The sequence below is a fragment of the Sitophilus oryzae genome, unplaced genomic scaffold (assembly GCF_002938485.1).
Source record: "Sitophilus oryzae breed Bouriz unplaced genomic scaffold, Soryzae_2.0 scaffold_1576_pilon_pilon, whole genome shotgun sequence".
Lineage (NCBI taxonomy): Eukaryota > Metazoa > Arthropoda > Insecta > Coleoptera > Curculionidae > Sitophilus > Sitophilus oryzae.
Window position 1 is genome coordinate 14,251,519 of NW_022146254.1, and position 25,037 is coordinate 14,276,555.

Consider the following 25,037-nt stretch of genomic DNA (forward strand, 5'->3'; position numbering starts at 1 on the left):
ACTTTATACCGGGTGCGTCTCAAAAGTGGCTCACCCCTATAACTTTTTTTACTTTTTCAGATAAAAAAACGAGATTTGGTATGTTAGTATATGACATAAATTAGGATTGATTGGTGTATTCATTTGTTTTTGGTCACTTCCTGTTTCACCGGAAATGACTATAACTTTTGATTTTTAAATGGCACCCTCGGTATTTTTTTTACTTTATTCGATAGAAAATGACATTCTGAATAGAATGACATATCATATGTCAACTTTTGACATTCTCCCTTAATCAAAAATTGTATTTTAAAATTCAATCTAGAGTGCCATGAGTACGTTAAAAACACTAATTCTTCATCAAGGAGTCTTGGAAAAATAGATTTGATCCTCTAATGTTTCAAGTGTCTTGTCCTGGCAAGCTAGAAAATGTTCAAATCGTATTTTTAATCATATCTCAATTTTTTCGCAGAATCAAATGGAACGAGGGTGGCTCATTAGCATATTTGGAAAAAGTTTTTTTTACGAATAATTTGATACCACACACTTGGCATTTCGAGTCAAATTTTCGTTGCGAACAGCAAGTTATAATTTCAAATAAACCATATGCGAAAATGTCAAAAGTTGACATACTATATGATATGTCATTCTATTCAGAGTGACATTTTCTATCGAATAAAGTAAAAAAGTACCTGGGGTGTCATTTAAAAATCAAAAGTTGTAGTCATTTTCAGGAGTGACCGAAAACAATTGAATACGTCAATCAATCCTAATTTATGTCATATACTAACATACTAAATCTCGTTATTTTAACTAAAAAAATAAACAAAATTATAGGGGTGAGCCACTTTTGAGACTCACCCGGTATATTTCAAGGATAACGGAAAAATATAATATAATAAAGTAAAAAATAATTCGTGTTCTGTCGAGATAATCAAGTGATGCATAAATACTGTACAATTCTAGCCAATCAGAAGAGTCTCATGGCTAAAAAGAGGTTTTTTCTTCCTAAACTAGCAAATAAAAATATCACTATACATTTATTAAATTCTGCAAATTACCGTATTAACGAGAGTCATCGTTACTTATACAAGCTCATAGTGCCGAAACAGTTCGCTATAAGATTGCACCAATATTGAGATCTTCAAACCAAAGAAAGACCCGCTTTTAAAGGTTATTTTGTAGGAAAGACAACAAAGTAGTTTCGTAGTGTTTGCTTGAATCCAGGTGACGCAATGAGTGTCTTTCGTTCGGGTAGATCTGTAACTGATACGGTTTTCCTGCTTTGATCATGCTGTTGATCAACTGAGTGGTGTGATAAAAGTGGACGTTTTCGTCTATCAGACCGTGTATTATCAATAGACGATTTTCCCTAAAAAAAAATACATAGTGCATTAACGCGCTATACCGACCTGGTCATTGAAACTGCGTGGTCTGGATTTTAACGTGTGGGACAGTGATGTCGACAGCTTAATGGGAAATCAAATGTATTAAAAAGAGATAAAAGTTGGGTTGATATATTTCTTCTATGCGGTATTGCCCGATTTTGCATCTAGGGTTGGAATTTTATTTTTCACAATTAGTTACTCATTTTACTACAGCTGCAATAAATTATATTTAGCTTAGATATATTATTTTCATTTCAGTAGTATATACGAAAGTTTTTAAAATAGTTTATTTTTTTATACACATTTTCCTTCAAACGTAAAAACCGGCAACATTGTATGTCGCTTTTAATTTTGTTTCTCTGTCTGTCAACCGTTCATTTAGATTTATCTCTGTCGCGTGCATTAAAATACAGACCATGCAGATGAAGTGACCAGGGCCAGTATATCACAATGAGCCTGTCCATCTTGAATATTTTTAATTCTCTCGCATATTTTAAAATATGTAAGGAACATAATATGTAGGTTCTTTAAAAAATTTCGGATCGGTTCGGCTTTTTCCGGAATTATGTCGCCAAATATTATTTATTCAAATTTATTATTATTTTCTTTTAATTCTATAAATAAAATACAGTATGTTGCATACAAGAAACTTTGTTTTATATAAGGATATGTATGTGAAATTCCTATGAAACATTGGAAACCGACGTTATGCCACGATCCACGATGGTTTTTGCAGTTCACAGTTCACAACACAGTTTTGTTTTTAATGCCACTTTTTCACAATTATCACGGGTTTGAGTAAGTAAAATTTAAATTAAACTCACAAGACAGCAATAATTACTTCGAGAATGGACGCTTTCAACACTTTTCGGTATTTTTTCAATGAGGGTGGTTTAAATTTTAAAAGATTTTATAATTTTTAAGATTCTGATTTTTACAAGAGAAAATTATTTCTGTTATTGTTTGGCGGTTGTTCTTAGCAACCGCTACAGCAGCGCCAGATCGCGTACAACGGTCGCGACCCAAAACAATTATATATTTTGACGGGCTTTCCGATCTAAATTTATTTCCTTTATCTGTGGTGTTTACTTATCGACGAAATATATTTGATTTTATAAATATACTATTATGTTTACAGTATACTTTTTGTAAATTTTCATAGAGAATAAAACATACTCTCAGTTTTATTTTGACAGATCTCTGTAGAAGAAACTCATAATAGATTTGTCATATTATGACATAACTTGTGACTGTGATGTTTGTTTGATCAGGACCGCACTATTTTAAAATTTCGCCTAATTTATTATTTTTGTATCTTTTATAATTCAAGAACGAAATGGCATAAACCATTCAAAATGAACAATTTGCTTCATTTTAAGGAGTTCTTTAAAAAGTTTCAAAAACATTTTTCTGCAAAATAAAATTAAAATTTACATGGGATTTCCTATGTCCAGGTCGGCGATGCAACACACGGTAAATTTTTTTTATGGAAATAAAAGTAATAATAAATTTGAATAGACAATATTTGGCAACATAATTCCGAAAAAAGTCGAACCTTTCCGAAATTATCAAAAGCTTTGGATCGCATCCGTTACAAGAAAAGCGCTAAATAGTATTTACATCGTCTTTTTGTTCTATTGATCTGTTTACGTCTGTCAAATGCCAAAAATAAAATAAAAATACGTGACGGACAAGACTTAAAAATAAAACCCAATATACTTACTCGTCTGGGAAGTTGTGAACGAAATTTAAAACTGAACCTTCACTGTAGCCATCGATATTATGTGCAGGTAAATCCATATACCTTTCCGTGTATCCCGTATCGTACAAATTCCAATTTGTAACTGGAGCACCAGCTATAGCTATTTTAAAGACGTTCGGGTAATGAATTAGGCCCATCAGACTCAAATACCCTCCTAAAAAATTACGTTTACACCAAAACATTTTTTTTGTGATCCTATATCACATAAACTCCGTGAACAAAGCCTAAAAAAACTCTTTCTTTCCTCTTTTTCTAGGTTCATAATGAACTAGTTTTTACGTTAAAAGTAAAATAAGTTATAAAACAAATAAATCAATTAATTACTAAATTTTAGTTATTAAATTAAAAATAAAACGTAAAAATCTTTAAAAAATGATATAATAAATATATTGTTTCCCAATTTTAAATTAAGATTCATTTCACAAACCCATTACAATCTGGCAGCGCTGTCGCCATCGCTTGTCTTGATCACGTGCATCGGAAATTGTTTTGCGATTACTGTAGATCATTAAATGGGATCTAGAGTAGTTTAAAAAGTGATTTTATACTGAAGTTATTAAAATTATTTATCAATTACAATAAATTCAATCAGGTTGTAATTTATCACTAATATAGCAGCATTCGAAATATTTTTTTTATTTCTCGAGAAAAGAAGATTTAATCCATAGTTTCCAATTGAATAAAAACAGTAATCCCTAGTTAAAGTTATGTATTATTTAAGGTTGCGGTAATTAACCCCCCTCCCACTCATTCTACATTCTCTAGAAGTATACCACATGTTATGACATAGCGATATTCACAAAGTATATATGATTTAGGTACATTTTACTATTTACCATAGGACCATCCATGAATTGCCACCCTTTCTAAATCAATGTAGCCCAAGGTATCCGCTAACCACCTCAGTACTTCGACCTGATCGCTGAGTTCTACCGTGCCCATTTTGCCTTTAATATGCCCTTCAAAATGAATACCTCTGTGAAAAGACCCTCTGGAATCAATCGCTACTACGCAGTATCCCCTTGCGGCCAACATGTGCATCCTTAGTTGTCTCATACCCTTCAAATATATTTAATTCTAACCAATCCTAATATTAATTAAATATAGTAATTCTTTTGAGTTTAGAAGTGTTAATTTTGTTTGATAATTATATAAAAATTAAAAAATAATACAAATTTCACATCTTTGCATTTCACTACTTAAAAATATCAGAATATATTGCATATCCATAAAAGACAGGCCTTAGACAAGGGAAGAAAGGGGACAGGTAACACGGCAGCTGAAAGTGAGGCCACTTGTCACCACGCAAAATTCTCCAATGGCGTAGCATCAGAAATTAGCTTGTACTAGACGATAAAAATATTCATTAAGACGATAACTAAAAATTTAATAAATATCGTTTATTTTTGAGTAATGCATATACAATTTTGTATTTTATAGTCTAACCTTTATAATATTAGAATATCTAAGTCGATAAAGGAAAATTTATTTAACAGTCACATTGAACTGATCATCAAGGCAATTATTTATTTATTAACGTGTGTATAATGTATAATTAAATAAAAAATAATGTAAATATATATGTTTTAAACGTGTATATACATATATACCGTATGATCGAAAAACAACGGCATCCTGTTTGTTTGGAAATGACGATCGATGACATTCCCCAAATAATTCTACGTATAAAATGACACAAAAACTATATAAACGGACATCGAAAAAAGACTGAGAGGAATGTCATCGACAGTCATTTACAAGCGAACTGGACGCCGTTTTTTTTTCGAACATACGGTATAATAATGAATCTAACCAATCCCTTCCAAACTTGCCTACATATTCAAAGAATAAAGTAATTTTTAATATTTGTTACCTTCAATCATAAGAATAACCTAATTCTCCGCAAAAAAATTAACAATTCTAGAAGCTTTGTGTTATTTTATTTATTTATTTTTAAATTTTTATTAATTATTCACTGAAACTATTATTATACACCTAAATTAGCAAATTTTTTGAAAGGATATTTAAAAAAATATAATAACAAGTAGCCCACCACAAGTTTGTCCACCCCCAGTAAATCTTGGCAGGTAAATTTAAGTATTATGTAACAACTATACATATAGATTTTTTATAACCAAAAATTTTCATGTTTTTTTTTATAGTTTACAATTATTATTATACATATTTGATAACAATACTTTAAACATTTTTTTACATGTAAAATATATAAAAAAATGTTTATTGCAGAAATTGTATTTCTCTGATTATAATACCCTACGCCACTTGAGAAATCCAGTCTGAGTAGCATTATTTATAGTTTCAAACATTAATTATAATATAGGATATTGAAAATACTACTTGGAATTAATAAAAATAGTTTGCTTTGGATGTGGTACAAGACATATTAAAAGCATTTTACATATTTTTACTGCTATAATGAAAAAAATGTACATTTTATGACTATATAACAAAAGTTGTGTATCGACTTTTACCTGTAAAATGTATTCCAGTCATTTTTTTCTCGCTTCAGCCTTTGCAGCCATACGCTGAACATCTTACCATACTAAACAACACAGTTTATAAATTTAAAACAGAACAGTTGTCACAAAAAACAAAATAAATTCGCTCGGTGTCACCTCGAAATCTTGTCACCATAGTATGGCCGCCGATCGAATTTTGGCCTCACTAACCGATCACGGGAGAATATGCGTGTTACCCATCCCCTCTCTTCCCTTGTCTAAGAGACAGGCAAACAAATTGCAATAAAATTTTATCAAAATAAAAAATAATAACACAACATATGATGATAAAGACCTGTAACTGAACTTTTTTAAAAGCACTGTATAAAAATTTAAAACACTAACCTTGAAAGTGTTTGATACTAACTGGACCTCTGGACCGCCATACACGTTCAAAATAGTAGGATACTTTTTATCCGGTTCAAAATGATGAGGTTTGAACACCATTGCATATAAAACATGACCTAAAAACAAAAATATAATTGAAAATAAAAAGAAATAATAAAAAACTAAACAATAATAATATAAATTGTATTTACCTGAGCTAATTTTGTGAGTATATAAATCTGGTGAGTAGCACTCACTCACGGACGTTGGTGTTTCCACCAGGTAACCTAAGGGAGTCAAGTTAACGCCCTCTACAGTCCATTCTGACTCATCAACCCTGAATACTTGACAAGCGGGCGGTTTTTGAATGTTACTGTACAGAGTTACTAACAGTGAACAGTCCTAAATCGAAAAAAATTACCATAAATCATGTGATTTCTTTACTATGACAAAAATGCTTGACAATATGACCTTGACTTTCTGAAAAATCTACGCTAATTGCAAAAAATTACAAAAATCGTTGACGTTCTTTTTGTAGACGTATCTGTTTTAAAAAGCTAAAGTGTTCTCGAATAGTTTAAATATTTTAAATATTTTCTTTTATTCTTTGTATTTTTTTTGCTTCCGACGACGACGGAAAGTGTTTTTTTTTTCTTTGCGAAACGTTAAGCATTTTTTTGTTTGTTAGGCAAATTTATATATTTGTAAACCTAACTTCTGACAAGTTGTTTCAGTTTGGATTAAGGGCTCGAACACACCGACGTCCAGGTCGCACCGGCCAGGTCGCTGCTATCTCTAAAACCATTAAATCAAATGATACGGCGCACACTAACGTCCTGGCCGTCCGTTGGTCGTTGCGACCAGTAGACTGCACTAAAATATAATTTTCTGCCCTCTTGTTGCCGGTTTTCTTCCAAATTAATAATTTTTCATATGAAATCACTCAAATTCAACGCACAATATTTTATTTTCTATAAGATATAGTGTTTTAGTGTAGTTTTTGCACACGTGCAGAAAATCCAAAGAAATAGTATACAGACTGGATCAAAGGAAAACTTAAATCTAGTCTTTTTTTTATCAAGGGTCGATTCTAGTAAAAATTCAAAACATTTTTATATGACATACTCTATTTATGGTTGGTATGATACCTGTTATTATACCTTCGAGTTTCGATGTTAAAAAATAAAAAAATCATATTTAAAGTTTTTCTACAACCACTTGTTTTTTTTATTAAATTATTTATTTTTTTTAGTTGTATTGTAGTCATGTACAAGGAGGACAACTGTATTTTAAATATTATATTTAATTTAACGTTTCTCAAACAGGGTCCTTTAGACTATATTTCTACTAGGTACATTATTTTTAAAAAAAAATTAAGAGTGAAAGGAACTTAAACAATCATAAAAATAGAAGTATTTACTGTTGTAGATTCTCAGTAACAATATAAAAAATCGGTAAAAAACTTTTAAGTTAAACGGTTTTATCTTATGTGCACTGAAAACTAGAAAATAATAATAACAATAAGGTATTTTGAACTTCTAGTTCAGAAATATTTTAGTACTAGGCAGAATAGCTTTTAGGCATATTAGACTAAAATAAAAACGTGGGGCCCCTCTGAAATCCTACCTATGGCAAAGCATATATTTATACTTTGGTAGATCATGAGCTCGGCGTTCGCTGGTGAAGCCGCCACGGCTGGTTATTGATTGTCAAAATCTCCAGTTACGATTATAGTAAGTCGATGCAATCCACACTTAGTATAGAAGAAAGTATTACAGCAATAGTTAATGGGCCCCACGTTTTTATTTTAGTCTAATATGCCTAAAAGCTATTCTGCCTAGTACTAAAATATTTCTGAACTAGAAGTTCAAAATACCTAATAATTATTATTATTTTCTAGTTTTCAGTGCACATAAGATAAAACCGTTTAACTAAAAGTTTTTTTAACGATTTTTATTTTCTAGTTTTTAGTATTTAACGGAAATGCCTACCGAATATTCCTCATTCTATTTAATTCATTTAGTGCATCATTATTACATGGTTTTTTACCTGATAATTTATTACAATCTGACGCTCAGGTGTTTCTGACGCTAACAACTCTCTCTGTCTGTCGCGTTCTGATGCTAGCCTAGACTCATGACGCTCAGGTGTTTCTGACGCTAACAACTCTCTTTGTCTCTCTCGTTGTGATGCTAGCCTGGACTCATGACGCTCAGGTGTTTCTGACTCTACCAGCTGCCTTTGTTTCTCACGTTGTGCTATTAATCTGGCATCATGTTGCTCAGGTGTTTCTGTTGCTAACCGTTCTCTTCGTTTCTGTAGTCGACTATAGGTTTCATTTTCTTGAGGAGAAAACGCTTACGATATTACATTTTTAGCCACCCTAATGCCATACAGTCCTCAGCACGTTTTAACCTATTACCTTAACTTGGGTTGTAAAGCTACCGCTAACTACGTAGGTACATCTAATCACCTATTTTTCTTATCTGTCCTTCTAACGTCACACAATCTTGGACACAACTGTTCTGGACACAACTACTCATGCCCTCACCTAATACGCCATTTTGTAACGACGTCCATCTTGGATTTTAAATTTTGTCACAATCACAGTATTCTACTAGTGTAGCCCTTTCATTTGATACCCATATTGAGGGGGTTGTGGAAAAATATGAAATCCGCCATTTTGTACCGGCGGCCATCTTAGATTTACAATGTTATTGATATTACTATATTGTATTGTCATCGGAACTAAAGGTGTGTACCAAATTTCAGATCAATCTGACAACAGGAAGGTACTTAAATTTCAATTTCTAATTTTGACCCAAATAAACAGACAAATAAATAAATACCGTATGGGTCGAGCTAAATAAAACCATTTAAAAAAAAGGAATTTATATTGTAAACATTGAAATAACTGGAAGCTAAACTTTGTACCTGCTTATATTTAGAGCCAGTGTCTGACGACCTTTTTTTACGATGGCCCTAATATGTTTACTTTTTAAGTTCATAAGAGCCATCAGTAGAAGTCTATATCAGTAGAAAAAAGAAACAGAATATCTCCCTTTTTGTCGGTCGAGCGTACACAATGCTTTTTGTTCGGCCTATTTGTTCTGCTTGTTCGTGCGCGTTCGTTTGTTCGGGCTAAAATGCCCAAGTCTGGACGCACCTTTAGGAACAATACTGTTTTTGTCCTTTATTGATATAATGCTGAAATTTCACGAGTTACATGTCACTCTACACATATTAAATTACATAGACGTAGGATGTAGAATATTCTGTTATGAAACGACTGATGGAATAGCAGGCACCGCGGATTTGAAAAACATGGAAATAACGACGTTATCGTATAGTTAGGGTTGGAGATTTTACTTACTCCATTTACCACACCAGTATTTATTAACGAAAAATCCAAGAATATTTAAATGCATTATTTAATGTTAGAACATTTAATAAGCTCATGAATAGCAACTTCGCTTTTTAATTAACTCGGATATTTTAACATTTCTGAAACTTAATTCTTTCTGAAACAATATTTTCTAATTGGTAAAACGTAAAAAAAATCGTTAGATCTGACAACTCTGTTGAAACTGGTCGTTCATCTGGCTGCAGCTATAAACGCAATACATCCGGCCAGCCGACGGCCAGGTCGTTGTGACCTGGTCGTCAGTGAGTTAGAGCCCTAACGCCAGAAGTGTTTACAAAAAATAACTATTGTAGATTTTCTTGCAGTGCAGTGGCGAAATACCCATACAGGATTTGGAGAGATGAATCCGCCACATAGATATAGACATTTTTTACGATTATAGAAGTAGAACTAATATTTAAAGCAAGTTTTACCCCATTAAACTCCACTATATACGAATATCCCGGCCTAGTAAGCAGTCGTATCTCGCCTGGCCGCTTTAGAGATACCACGTATAAGTGTTTTTCCAGAGGAGTCTCCTTCAGTCCCATAAAATAAACTAATTGCTTCACATCTTGCACCCATAAGTCCGGTCCCATCACCTCCCAATCGCCGGACGTCAGCTGGACTTTGGACGTGATTTTCGGAGCCAGGAATACATAGTCTGTGGACTGAAAAAAAAAGAAACAAAGTCCTTACGTCATTGCGAAAACTAAAGGTTCGTTTCTAAGCTTTATACATATAAAGCGCATTCTCTCGACTGGTGTACTTGACAAACATTTGTTATTGGAATGTACTCGCCATGTCGTGAGAACGGTTTCCTTGGTCACTCGTCGCGTCCCCACTCTCTTTCGGTAAACATAGCCCGAGTCAAACGATTAATCGTACACTTGCCAAGTGTACCTTTAATTGGACATCCCTGGTTTTTCCCCTGTTTTGCATTTTAACATTTTTATTTCGGTATTTCAGAATATGGCGATAATTCACAATACCTATTAATAATTCAGAACTGGTAGAAAGAACATAGAAATCGTATTGCAGTGTACAGTAAAAGAACTTAAAAAGAAAAAAGAATCACTAGCAACGACAATTTCGGGACGACCGGTATCTATCGATGCGACTATACTGTTTACTTGCCAAGGATTTAAACAATGTTTGTGCTGGCGTACTTGTTGAAATGAACACGTCGTGCGAGCGCCACACTTGCCGATGTTGTTTACAACGTGGGGATACTTGCCAAGTACGCAAATATTGGCGTACTTGCCAAGTAGACAAGTCGTGAGAGTGCGCTTTAAGATGTACTGAAGAAAGTGAGAAGGACAAGTGTTTTTCCAAGCGCATTTTTTTCCAATAACAAGGGGCCGTCCTCTGCCGGAAACACTGCGATCTGTGAGGCCTATTGTGTTTGTCCCCTTTCTATATCTGGACCCATTTTCCTATCCCTGTGCTCTGCACTAAGTTATGCAGGTCCTTGATAGGATGGCAGCATAATTCCTCCGGTTCTAGCCTAGCTTTCCCAAGTAAAAAGTATCGCTTGCGATCCAGAGCTTCGCAGTGATGTGCTCCGCTGTTTCAGTATCTTTATTGCAGAGTCTGCAGCACAGACTTCCTTGATACAGGTTGAGCTTGTTCAGGTAACACAGCCATCAAGTGGTCTGTTGTAATTCGTACTTTATTCCTGCTAAGCTTTAGCAGTTTTCTTGCGGTTTTTGAGCTAGGTCCTTGGATAAAGGCATTGCTGTGCCTGAGCCCCCGTCTGTTTCTCCAGTGGACATTCTGCTTTTTTACTGATTGAGAGTTTTAGTGTACTACGGGCCATACATTTGGGTATTACCAGTACTGGCTTTGGACCAAGATAGGATGCCGATGATCCTTGCCTAGCTAGCTCATCGGCTTTTTCGTTGCCTTGGAATGGAACATTGTAGAATGGCGAAGATTTCTGCCTGGAATACGGTTGTGTATTTACCCAAAGTAACGGATAAGCTTACCCTTGGGCTTTCTGGAAATATTGCTATTGTGGACCAATGAACCATATTTTCTTATCCATATTAATTATACAGATCATACTGTGAATAGTTCTGACTGATAACAAAACGCATTAGCAAGCAAGGGGGATGTCAATGTTAGTCGGGAACTATTGTGAACTAAAGACCTAATTCAAGGAACTATTCCTCTGGAGAAACTAAAACTAAGGAACTAGTTCCTCCCAAGGAACTAGAATTCCCATCTCTATGCTGCACAATAAATCCCAAAATTCCCGCTTGTGCTCCGTTACTAATAGGTATGTTCCAAAATATAGAATCGTCGATTTTTTGTCAATTGCGACATTACTATATCAAAGTGAGATAAAAACACCACCTACAGCTTAGGTAGACCCTAAACGATACTTGACAGGATAACCATTTTGATAGGTTAAACTGTATATCAATAATAAAAATACTATACCTGAGATGCTTCAGTGACGCCATTGGCCATTGATGAAATTTGGGCAGTGATCAAATACAAATGTCTGTAACCAGTATCCTCGTTGGCCCAGATGAATTTGACCTCGTTGTGGTCGTCGGACGGCAAAAAGTACAGCAAATCGTGCACGTTGATCCAATACTGCGAGTCCTGCCTGTAGATCACTTGGACTATGGGACTGTCGGAGACGGAGTTGTTCATTTTGCAAGAGGAATTGTTAAAGTAGGGAAGATCCTGAGTGAAGTTGCTGAGGGATAGCAGGACTAGTTCTAGGTGTTGTTGTCGGCGGTCTAGTAGTTGCACCCAAATACTGCAAAGAAAATTATACAGGGTGATTCAATGTCCCAGGGTTATGTTTTAAGATTTTTTTAGCGTTTTAAATGTGTCTAATTCCCTAGTCAAATTAGTTAAAAAAAAGTCCATGAATGTAAAAAGTTCCCACAGTTTTGAAAATGGTTTAAAACGATTCCTCTAGACTTGGGCTGATACGTGTCAAAAGTAGTGATGGGAAAAACCGATTAATTTCAATAATCGAGTACTCAAGTTTCAAGCAATTGCAATAACCGAGCGATCGCCCGAGCGAAATATCGCTCGTATTTAAAATACGGGTTTTCACCCGTCGCTTGTTGTAAGTACTCGTTAACGCCAAGCGCCAAGCAGTGAGAGGCTTGCGCAGGGCACATATTCTTTCGGTGATGAATGGCAAGTAGCAAGCGATTCGCTCGATCGCTTGATTTAGTTAATTCAAAGCATTATCGATGTAGGTCGTAAAATTTTGTCCCTCAGATACGCAACGGATAACGTCGTATAAATTTGCTACCTGCAATGTATGTAGAAAATTCGCTTGGTTTTTTATCGAGTATGTCACATTAAAATCGGATTTCAATTTATTTCATTCTGGAATAACTTGCGTTCGTCGCTCGTAACTCGCCACTTGCATCGCTCGTTCATAATCGAGCGCTGTCGGTTATTTGAAGAATCGAGTACTCGAGCGAATTTTCGCTCGAGTTATCCCATCACTAGTCAAAAATCCCCAAAAATAGACGAGGAGTGCGGAGGAGGAGGGAAATTTAAATGTCAAGTTTCTCACTTTTTTGCTTATGTCTCAGAAACTATGGCATCTACTGAAAAACACTCCATATACAAAAATAAAGCTGACAAAAATCTCTAAAATGGTTGTATACATTTTTGTTCTCGGACTTATGTTTTCCGAACTACGCCCTTCATAAATTTGGATACAAAATTAAATGGCATATTCCAAATCCGTACAAAAACATTTCTTTTCATTGCACGTTTTTCGTTCAAATAGCTTTGAAAATAGCGTAGAAAGTAAATCCACATAAACTTATTTTAATAACTCAATAATAACATTCTTTGCCATTTGTTGCAACATTTTTGAGAAACACTATTTAACTTAGACTAAAGTATTTAACATATTGAAAGAAAATCATTTAAATTCTCAATGAAATTGCTACAATATAAAACACAGAAACCCAAAGAAGACTAATAAGACAAAAAAAGTACTTTAAAAATAAAAAATATTATAAAAAACACAGAAACTTAAAGAAGTCTAATAAACAAAAAAAATACTTTAAAATTAAAAAGTGCTATAAATATCAATAATTATTATTCTACTTACTATTCTGCATCAGGTGTCCATCCAACCCGAACCATATATTCCATCCAAGGAAACAACACATTCAAAGAAAACTGCAAGTCCAAGAGAGACAAGTCAACGATCTGCAAGTGGTCGTTGAGTTTGAACTCTACAAGTTTCAAGTACGACTTGGAATTGGCACAACCCGCTCTAGGAAACCGGAACTCCTCCATGTCGCCCTCTGCTTGGCAGGAAGGAAACCAGAACACTTTGACTTCGCCCTCGTCCACTTCTTCATAGAGGATTCTATATACACCGTCTAAAAAAAAAACACTTTGTTCTATGTTGATGTGCTTAAGAGTCTATTGCGCTGTACTTTCGGGTCGCTGTCAGGGGTCGGGTAAAGCGGGTGTGTGACCGAAGGAAATATATATTATATTTCAGAAATCTGCCTAAGGCTTAGCCCGATCCTGTCGTGTTAAGCCACATCCTAATTTCCGAACACACGTGCTTTAATTAAGGCGTGATTAAGGTTTGCAGACCTTTAGCATTTGCCATAAAATAGCGAGCAATTTGTTACACAACCATATAAATTATATATCACTATAATCACAAAATTTCAATCTATTTACGTATTGTAACGGAATTTTAAATTATGTCTTTATTTTCGAGATAATTTAGTCCAAACATAATGTATATTTTGTTGATGTTTGACCATCAAAATTTTAAAAATAAAAAAGTTGTCTAAAAATGTGCTACAATAGAGATATAGTATAATCCTTTATCTTTAATTTCCTTCTTTATTTGTGTAAAAATACGTAGCCAGTTTACTTTAAAATACCAACATAAAACGTTAAATGCCGAACGCTTATTTTGCTACTTTTTTCGGAGTAGTGAAATGGACTCTTAAGAAAAAAATAATGTTCCATCATACATCACTGAAAAAAAAAGATTAACGAAGGACTATATCAAAGGGATGGGTGGGAAACCAGAACATCCTTTACCTTTTTTGTGTTTTACCTTTTAAAAAAACCCAACAGAAACGTAAAAAGCGTCAACATTACTTTTTTGGTGTATCTGCCTAAATTTCGATGGCTATACAGAAATAAAAAATATATATATATATATATATATATATATATATATATATATATATATATATATATATATATATATATATATATATATATATATATATATATATATATATATATATATATATATATATATATATATATATATATAGATTAAAAGATCAAAAGTACAGTTTCCAATTTTCGGGATCGAGATCCCGTTTTGAAGTCCCGGGATAAGAATCTATAATCCTCGATTGGATTATGGTGTGTAGAGCTAAGGAGAAATATCTTCGTGCATTAAAAAATGGTCATATAAACGGGAAGACTTAAGATGGCGCTGCTGTAGCAAAAACCTAAAATTTAAAATATGCGCCGAAAATGTTTATAACAGGAAACGATTCAAAAGAGATAAATATTTAACGTGAAGGCGCAAGTTTCAAAAAAATACAAATTTTATTTTCATGTCACATGAAATAAATTATCGATTTTTATTCAGCAGCAATAAGACTGGGCCTCTAATATATAAAAATAATTGTTTTATGTTCGAAAAGTAAAAAAAAAGTTTTTTGAATAATATTTGATTATGTTACTTTTATTCTCCTATCTATAGTTACTTTTCATTTTTTAGATTTATGCGTCATTAGCGACACTGTGGTTATTTAGTGAACCCTTATTCTTCCCATTTTTGTGAACACTTTTTCAAATAAAGTCCCTTAAGAGATATATTTCTCTTCATCTGTACACTCCATAGATTGGTCTATCAGAATAAGAAATTTAATCTAAAGAAATACTTAAAAAAATGCAGCTATATATACCAAATAGACAATGACAAAAGAGCTTTATTAAAATAGACACAACAAAGCAACATTCATATTTAGTATGTAAAAAATCCAATTCTTGTTGCAAAAAGAATAAAATATAGCAAACACGGAAATATAACTTTAAATAATAATTTTTTTAATTTAACTTTTTTTTAGATATTGACGTTCTGCTTAGTATAAGTAAAATATGATCTTTGAAAGACTAAAGTGTCTAAAGTCGAATCATTTTAGATTGGACATTTAAATATTTCGAAATTTTCGAAATCTCAGGATGCCAGTTTGAAAACCCCAATCAAAAGTAATAAAATTAATTCAAATACTTCTTTTACAGCGGTTAATAACAAATATCAGCGTTTTTAAAGATAATTTACTAATCTGAGGACGTAGATCTTAATAATTAATAAAAATTTTGATATTTTTTGATCTCTGATACTTTTGTAATTTTGTGCTTTATGATCTATTCAAATAGTCACAAAAAAATAAAGATGAAATCGCAAATATTCGTTTTTTTAAACTTCTGAGGTATTCGAAATTTTTAAACTTTTAATGTGGCATATGGATCAGCATCAACTTATGCAACTTTGCCTTGATTTAATAGACCCCATATCTTTTCAAGTTTCCGAGATTCCAATGAGGAGGCTGAAATTTTGGACACCCTGCACTTCAAATCCTGACACAATATAATCCAGATTTGTACACTTTGCATAAAATCAGTTACACAATAAACAAGAATTATCTAATATAAAATAAACACGGAAAAGACTACTGACTGGCGAAAATTCAAATTTACCAAGAAAAGTCATAGAAATCTCGCCAAAAATGGATTCGTTCTTTAAATCTTTCCTTGGTATTTTTTAATTCATTATATCATACATCACCTGTGCACTTGGGCTGCCACCAATAGCCTTGGTACCTGCAGAACTCTTCCTGCATAACATAAGATGGTACTCCAGCACTTAATGGATCATCTGATAAATTCCTTCCTCCTGTATAAATAAAATTATTTATAGAATATTATATACAGGGCTGGGGGCGGCCCAGTGTCCTCAAAAAGCTCCGTCATGGATTCAATTTTCATAGATATACAGGGTGATTCAAATATATTTTTACACTATATACGTAATGTCTTAAATGAACTACTAAGATACTATAGTATTTTTCTCAGTGTATTTACTGTAAAATTTTTATTTAAAAAAACCATCTATATCAAATGTAAATTAAATTATCCTTTGTTTATTGGAAATATTTTATAAAACTGTCCATTTCAAACTAATATAGAAAAAATATGCTATATTGCTTGGTAGATAAAGGGTGACTCAAAAACAAATGCTGTATTTTTCTCCACTATTTCAAATGCAATACTCATCTCTATATTATATTATAATATATACAAATGTTGACATCCAATTTATTATTTTGGTAAGAAATTTTTATGTTTAAGATCAACATTTGAGTTTACAGTGTTTTTGGATTAAGACTTATCGCAAATCTATTGAGAAATTAAATTTATAGTATATTAAATGTCATATATTTAAAATACAACTCAATATAGAATTATATTTAAACCATAACTTAAAAACTCATATGAGAATATATGTTACCATGACCTGCACAATTTGAAAAAAAAGTAAAACTTAGAATAAACCTGACATGGAGCTTATTCAGATCAGTGGGCCACTCTGTATATAAAACAAGGTTCATTTTACCTTTGTGGGCATACGTTATTCTAACATTTGAACCAGATACTGTGTGGGTGACCCAAATGTCATGGTTACAAATATACGCCACCAGTTCAGGGTTAGACAGGCATATTTGTGGGTTCAGCTTAGCACCCATAGAAGTCATTCGTAGTTTAGTCGGAAACAACTGGCCATTCTACATAATAAAACAATTATTTTCAAAGATTTTTGTTATTAATCTTAGCTTAGTAATTTTTTTGTAAAATTCATAAATAAAGGGTTTAAAATCTTACCGTAAATCCACTATCTACACATTGAAACAAGCTACTAGCTGCAGGGAAAACAATTTTTCCAGAATGCTCATGGATCTCGTAACTGTTAATACCCCAAGTTGTCAATCTTTTTCTTTCCCACAGAAGTTGCTCTTCCTTGGAAGATCTTAAGAAATATTTATCTTATATTATATTTGAATGTGTAAAAAATATATAAACAAACCTGTTGCATGAAGATAAATAGGGAAAATTTAAATCTAAAACACACTGCCATTGCAGTTTTAAGCTGTTTGGCTGGCTGGTGTTTGGAATATCGGTAAAAAGTAGGGTTGTTTCCCAGCCTGTATCAATTAAAAATTCATAATTAAAATTGTCCTACTTAATATTCAAAGATACATTAATAATAATAAAGAGTGTTTATATACATACCACAAGTATGTGATAGTAAGAAACATTATAATACATATTCATATCTCTAATATGTATCTAAGAGTTCATTGAGATTATTTTATCTTAATATAGTTGTCTGTACAATAAAAAAAAAACAGCTGTTTGTGTGTGTACTAACCATTTTGAGGAGTGCTTAAAAAATAAATTCTTGTTCGCCCATCCTGTAACGTTCTAAAGGTAAACGATGTAGGAACCATAGTAGATAACCCGGACAGCTGTCTCCTGAGCTCGCTGACTAGGGTTCTGAGCTCGGACCATGATAACTTTCTATCATTCGATACGAGGGTCTTTTTAACGTCCCCTGGCACTAATTCCTGTTCGTTTTCTTTCACTTCAACTTCCATTTCGGACCGAGTTTGTAACAATTAAATTTTCTCGAGTATTTTCAAAACTAAACAGCCTTTTGTGTACGCCACGACCAACCACATATTTTTGTTAGTACGACACAAAAAACCGGTGTTTATGAATTAAGTAAATCATATTTCGTTACGGCGTGTCCTAAAAATAGAGTAAAACACCATTCTCTCCGAAAAAAACATTTCTTTTCTGACCCAAATCTTGGCCAAAAACGAAACTAACCTCATTCAACATGTCACTATATCGATGTTGCCGGCTTTCCACTGCGATAATTTAAACTGATTCCCTTGTTTGGATTAAGTTCTTAAGATCTGGATTACAGAATTTATCAACGTTGCGTATTTTTTCGAAAATAAAAATCTGACAGCCAAAGAATCTCTTTGTAAACAAACTGAAATTAGAAATTTGACAGATGAATTAATTAATTTTGGCAACGTACAATTTTGACAGAAGATCTGATAACAATGCCTTCTATTAAAAGATCAGCCTACGGGCGGACTCTTGTTTACTTCATCAGCTGTACATACTTAGATATTGGGTTAGATTCCGTTTCATATTTTGTCGGTTGATTTTTGGTTTTAACTCTTTGATTTTTGGTATTATTTATTATTGTAGTGCAAAAAACTAATTATTTTGGTGTTGAAGTGACATAAACTACTACCAGATATATGGTTACTCTCGGTTTCGCACAAAAAATAGAAATTTTAAAATTACACGTTGTGCAAGTGATTTAACCTAAAAGTGCCCATACATTTTTTACTTATCGTGATTTTTGTGTGTGTTTTTTAAGACTCTAACAATTCATCAATAAAGCTTAAGTGGAGTGTGTTATTGGTGCTATGCCTCATCTTTGTTGTGTTCCTGTTGGAAAGGATGGTTACTAAGGATAGTTATTATACTAGGCAGCCTAAAGTGTCCGGAAGAGCAAGAAAAGTGGGTACGAGTTATAAATCAAGAGAATTTTATTGAAAATATCTTTAATAAATTTAAAAATAATATTCTCCCATGATGGTATTAATGAAAACTGGACAATTATGTTTATTTTATTCATATTGTGGAATCTCCACTCCAAGTGTTGCTGGTTCAGCTTCGATAGATTCAAACACGTAAGTAGGTATTATGATCTAGGGAAAAATAAAGAATATGTGTATTAGAGATCATGAAAAAGATTATTATTTTGAGTTCAAATTTTAAAAAAAGATTTTGTAAAGACAAGACTGATACAGTTTAAAAAGAAGAATGTGTTTTTGTTTGATAATATATAATGTATGTTAAGCATAACATATATTTGTTCAGTAATTTTTAATGAATAGTATTGATTATTTATAATACCAAATTAATATCAAATATTTAAGTGATGGCTGAATACAATATGAATAAAATAAAAATAAAATTGGTATATTTGCATAATACAAAATTAAGTTTTAAGAATAAAGGTGTTACTAAAAATACTAAGAAATTCATATTTCTTTGTTTTAATTGGTCTAATGTTATTTACATTTTACGTAAGAATTATACCGTATCATCGAAAAAATCGGCGTCTAGTTGGCTTGGAAATGAACATCGATGCCATTCCCTAAATAACTGTACACATAAAATAATTAACTAGAATTTTACAATCTTGGAAAATTTGATATTCTTGAACCTTGATTCTAAATATTCTAAATTTTTTGATTTTCTTGGAATTTAGGTTCGGGAAAAACGCTGATTGATTTTTCATTTGGTTTTCATTATTTTTATTTGGTTTAAAAAAAAAACGGTTCGGCTAACATTATAGCCTCCATCAGTGTTGTGTCATATGAAAAAAAATAGTGTCGAATATAATCCAAAAATTGCATATAAAATATTCACACCACGCACATAATGTTTACTGCGTACTCCATAGTCAATGTAGATAATTTTAGTGTTAAGAATAATAATTTTAAAAAATATGTGGTCATCTTTTGATAAGTTTATATTAGTTTATTAATTGCAGTAAACATTATGAGGTGTGAATTATATTGTATATGTAATTTTTTGGATTATATTCGACACTATTTTTCTCATATGACACAACACTAATGAAGACTATAGTTAGCCGAAACGTTTTTTTAAACCAAATAAAAATAATGAAACCCAAATGAAAACTTAATCAGCGTTTTTTCCTGAACCTAAAATCCCAAGAAAATCAAAAATTTTAGAATAATTTAACATATAAAATGCCAGCGATCTTCATTTCATAGCCATCGCTGACGCCTTTTTTTAGATAATATTGTATTATTTGTAAATATAATTTTTCGAACATTGATACTTGCAAAATATACATATAAATTTTGTGAATGCAAATAATAATCCATCACTATTAGTAGATATTAAATGTTTTTTGTTAAATTAGATCGATTTTCAAACCCCAAAATTTAAAATATATTTACATTTTACCCATTATCTTATGTACCTATACATTATTTGTACATTGTAAAACATTTGCTGCATTTGTATGGTTCATAGTTTATTTGCCAAAGTATTTATTACTATAAATAGGTATATATGTTGTAGTTATTAACTGTATGTTATGTATATTTCATTTAAACTATATCATTTTTAAAATACAAACCAAAAATCTGAGGAATAATTATGTTTTCCATGTATTCTACAACATATTTATTAATCCGTTATATCTAACTAGCGTGACGTCATAAATCTCGCCCGTAGGCTGATCTTTTAATAGAAGGCATTGCTGATAAGAAGAAAGTGTTAGAGATGGGTGAATTCCTAAAATATCGATACTTATGATTGAAATAAGACAACCAGTTTTTTTTCTCGAAGCGAGGTAAAAAATGTTTATTTGGTATAAAATATACAATATGTATAAAAAGAGTACTACAATATTTACACAGTAAACGAACTAAAAACTAAAATTACAGTAAAACTAATTTTAAAATCTAGAAGTCTAATAATAATCAGTACAGTCGAGTTCTATCGTTTTCTATATTCTATCTTACTTTATTAACAAAAAAATCGGTAATACTATAGATATAACTGAAGAAAATAGAGTTTTCGTGCTGGAGGCAACTGTGGATTCTTTGACGAATGATTCTGTCGCTTTTATAGGTGCAAGTTGTACTTGATCTGCTATTCTCAAGACGAATGGGGTGTCAGCTAAAAATAAAAAAGTTTAGTTAATAATACATTATACCGTATGATCGAAATGAAACGGGGTCCAGTTGGCTTTGAAAATGAACATCGATGACATTCCTCATATAATTTTGCATATAAAACGACAGCGATCATCAATTCATAGGCATCGCTGACGCCGTTTTTTTTTCGATCATACGATATGACCGAAAGGTCTTATGACCAAGCATGCTTCATATTTTGCATGATTACCAAAGATCAAATCTTATTAGGGAATTACATTAGAATTTTTTTAACTCTCAAAATCAAAGTCCACGTGATAAGCACCATTAAACTTTTTCATCACACAGGTTTAGAATTTACTATTACTATTAAATAAAGTTAACATAGTCATGCAAAATCAGGTTTATTATTCCTATTTGAGATTTTTACTTATTTTTTTTAGAAAATACGGGGGCAGTGGTAGACATTAGTGTTTTATATTTTAAGAATATTTTCATTTTCATTGATGAAAATAAAAAAATGCCCTGTAGGGCGATTCAAATTTCAAATACATTAAATTTGCAGTATACCGGGTACCTCTCAAAAGTGGCTTACCTCTATAACTTTTTTATTTTTGTAGATATAAAAACGAGATTTGGTATTAACATATATTAGGATTGATTGACGTATTCAATTGTTTTTGGTCACTTCCTGTTTTACCGGAAATGACTACAACTTTTGATTTTTAAATGACAACCTAGGTTTTTTTACTTTATGCGATAGAAAATGACACTCTGAACAGAATGACATATCACATGTCTACTTTTGATATTTTCTCACATGGTTTATTTGAAATTGTAACATGCGGTTCATAACGACAATTTGGCTTGGAATACCAAGTGTGTGGTACCAAATTATTGGTTAAAAAATGCTTTTTCCAAATATGCTAATGAGCCACCCTCGTTCCTTTTTAAAAACATGAGATATGATTAAAGATACGATTTGGACATCTTTTAACCGGCCAGGACAAGACACTAAAAACAAAATTCAGAGTTTTTAGTACACTCAAGGCACTCTAGATTGAAATTTAAAATACGATCTGACATAGAGCATTCACAAAACACTGGGGCACCCTGTATATTCTTTCGCTCGGTAGACTATAGTTCATAATGGTCACAGTGGTTGATGTTTTACGTTAAAATAAATTGATTGATACGTACAAATACATCGCCTACTTCGGTAGGGTTTGTGACCAGCTTTACACGAACAGTTCTTGTGAATACAAGCAATTTTCTCTTGACAGTCTTCTCCACAGTAGCATTGGTGATCGTGATCACATGTGTCATGCAGATCTGTAAACAAAATTTAAGAAATTAGGTTTGGTTTGGTTTGGTACAAAGTCTTATATATTACTAGTTATTCTTTCAAAAAATATAGTTTCTTTATATTAAATATGAACACACTGTTTTATACTAAGACGATTAACAAATATAATATATTAATATTAGGTAATATAATCAACGATATAGCGAACTAGAACAGAGTTTAGTAGATAATAATAATAGCTCCTGTATATAGCGTTTAACGCCTTGGGAGTAGCAAGGTACAGCTTGCCATACTAGAGCTGTTCGGTAAACAAGGAAGGTAATGTGGCTAGCACTACGCTTCAACCGCCTATTATTACCTCAGGATTGTGATTCCCAAGTACTCAGTTAAGGCTGAGTCGACCTAGGTATCCAAACTATTTTTATTTTAATAAAAATACTCGGCTGATGAAATGCCGGGTGTGGGATTCGAACCCACTACCTTGAGATTGGTAGACGAGAGCCTGTACCTCTACGCCATCGGGCACCTCGGAGTATAGTAGATAATCACATAATTATTTAACGTACTGCATCGAAACACCTTATTACTCTGAAGCTACTTGAGAGCTTAGATCTTATAAACTTGAGAGTAACAAGTAAGCAGGTATTTTGGAGTAGTCTGATTATAAATTCTTTGACCCTGATAGTGTAATTTTTTATTGAAATACCTATATAATAATAATATATTTCTTTTAAGAAAATTGTTTATCTCCCTTCATTCTTTACACAAAACAGTCATCAGACAACTTTTTGATCATACTGTATCATATTCTTAAGGTACATTCAGGCTGAGAGCGTCGAGCGTCGCGTCGCGTTGGCGTCGCGTCCGCCCCATTGAACTCGAACCCCGACGCTCAGCGGACGCTAGCGCAACGCCAAACGCGGCGCTATCTGTCTGAACGGTCTAATTTAAGTTAAGTGAATTGATTCCATTTCGACACGCGGACGCGACACAAACGCGACGCGACGCTCGACGCTCTCAGCCTGAATGTACCTTTATTACCTCTGTTTTTAACGCACTGTCCTTGGTGCAAGTGGTGGAAAGGTTTACACGCACACTGATTCTTTTTTGTGCACATACTTTTCACTCCTAGGGATCTGTGACAGTCGTGTTTCTTGTGACAGGTTATCCTAGGCTGGGGTACTGCAAAAAATAATTTAAATTAAAACTTAAGAAATAATTGACTCTTTTTTATGTTTATTATTTATTATTAGTTTATTATTGTTTTCATTCGCGTATGCAGTATGCCAGTCGCAGTTTGGTATGTTTGAAAGTGGTAGAGAATGATGAATTATGACAAAATATCTTTATCTTGTACCAATAATGTTTTTAATTTTCAAACTTTACACAATGTTTTTGTTCCAATGAGGACGCCAGGGCATTGGTGCCATAGATTGGTACGGTTTATAAGTGGTTGCTACATCGTGTAAATTTCTATACTTGGCAAATACAGATCTTTAAGAAAAATATGACAAAAAGCTGTAAAATACATATATTTTTATAGTACATGAGTGTAATTTTAAATAAGACGTCTATAGTATATATTTTAAATAACTTTTGTACGAATGTTGAAAAATTATATGTCACTATGTATTTGAGCCAATTTCAATTTTTCAAAGACTACCAATCGATAAAATAGTAATCTTAAATGTTGAGTAGTTTATTTGCTGTTTCGTTGTTTATTACAAAGAAATAACATTTCCGAGTAACAAGATCTTTTTATCTCTATATGGTCAATTTTCTTAGACACACTGTATCTTTAAAGTAGACTACTGCTTCCTCACAATATTTACTTATGGAATTTGAGTCTTTTTTCGAACATTTATTATTTTCCGACAGTATTTAAATCGCCTCGATGACATATTGATATCTTTCTCTGGATTATTGGTCCTGATCCATAGACTTAGAATAAAATATAGACTACACTATTTACATTTAAGCGCGGTCCAATATTAATTTTTGTAAACATGTTTACTCCTGGGTGCAGCTGACCTCGGCCGTCTGAGTCTTTCGCCTCCAGCCTATGTTGTCACGTCTAAAATATTATTAATATTTTTTTTGTTGTTATACACATATATTGAGATATTAAAACTGTATTTTAATAAAGTAGTGTTTAATAGTAGAAAGATGTATTAAATAGTCCCTATACTACTAAATTATAAGTCGGAGACTATTTAAAAATGACAAATTCTTTACAATTTGGCAACACCCATCAATCGCCGGGTCGCCTGTTCATTCTTTATTCTCTCGTAGTAGAGCCATAGTAGCAGGTGGATGACACTTCTTATGGGAGAACTGGAAATGGTTGAAAACTTGACTACAAGCGATTTTCTAGGAATCTTCTTTACCGATAAATTATTGACAAGAGTGACAGATAAAACCTTGACATTCTTTCAGTATAACTGTTCAGCTCTTTTTCTTTCTAAAGTGTGCGTTGAAAGGAGACAAAAACAATTTTTTGCAACCCATAAATTGTTATTCGA

The 25,037-nt window shown here is 32.6% G+C and overlaps 2 protein-coding genes across 3 annotated transcripts in view; both read right to left on the minus strand.

Moving 5' to 3' along the window:
• Nucleotides 1-1,000: 1,000 nt before the first annotated feature.
• LOC115879286 (dipeptidyl peptidase 9) lies at nt 1,001-18,505 on the minus strand. Of its 2 annotated transcripts, XM_030896032.1 has the most exons (14): nt 18,316-18,505; nt 17,855-18,234; nt 17,510-17,627; nt 17,308-17,452; nt 17,042-17,210; nt 16,214-16,321; nt 13,481-13,757; nt 11,824-12,151; nt 9,813-10,049; nt 6,188-6,377; nt 5,994-6,112; nt 3,966-4,188; nt 3,091-3,283; nt 1,001-1,351 (listed from the first exon to the last, which is right to left on the minus strand). In XM_030896032.1, exons 2-14 carry the CDS (start codon nt 18,078-18,080, stop codon nt 1,147-1,149), a joined length of 2,538 nt encoding a protein of 845 aa, XP_030751892.1. In that variant the 5' UTR covers nt 18,081-18,234; nt 18,316-18,505; the 3' UTR covers nt 1,001-1,146. The 2 variants fall into 2 exon arrangements, with proteins under 2 accessions (XP_030751892.1, XP_030751893.1); XM_030896033.1 differs by lacking the exon at nt 18,316-18,505 and having other exon boundaries at nt 17,855-18,309.
• A 2,394-nt stretch (nt 18,506-20,899) lies between these two features.
• Nucleotides 20,900-25,037, minus strand: part of LOC115879277 — a 45,232-nt gene continuing 41,094 nt past the window's right edge. The window contains exons 4-6 of the mRNA XM_030895994.1: nt 23,557-23,697; nt 22,410-22,541; nt 20,900-21,231 (exon numbers count right to left, since the gene is read on the minus strand). Of these exons, the coding sequence (XP_030751854.1) occupies nt 21,071-21,231; nt 22,410-22,541; nt 23,557-23,697 (434 nt within the window). The 3' untranslated portion in view covers nt 20,900-21,070. The remainder of the gene's footprint in view (nt 21,232-22,409; nt 22,542-23,556; nt 23,698-25,037) is intronic.

Bases quoted from the DNA above. Each gene is read 5' to 3' on its own strand.
- LOC115879286 (XM_030896032.1), bottom strand. From the start codon at position 18,080: ATGGAAGTTGAAGTGAAAGAAAACGAACAGGAATTAGTGCCAGGGGAC. The intron at 12,152-13,480 runs GTAAGTAGAATA...TTTTCTTTGCAG, and splicing joins TGGACACCTGATGCAGAATA to TATTTGGGTGCAACTACTAG. The intron at 6,113-6,187 runs GTAAATACAATT...TTTTGTTTTTAG, and splicing joins TACTCACAAAATTAGCTCAG to GTCATGTTTTATATGCAATG.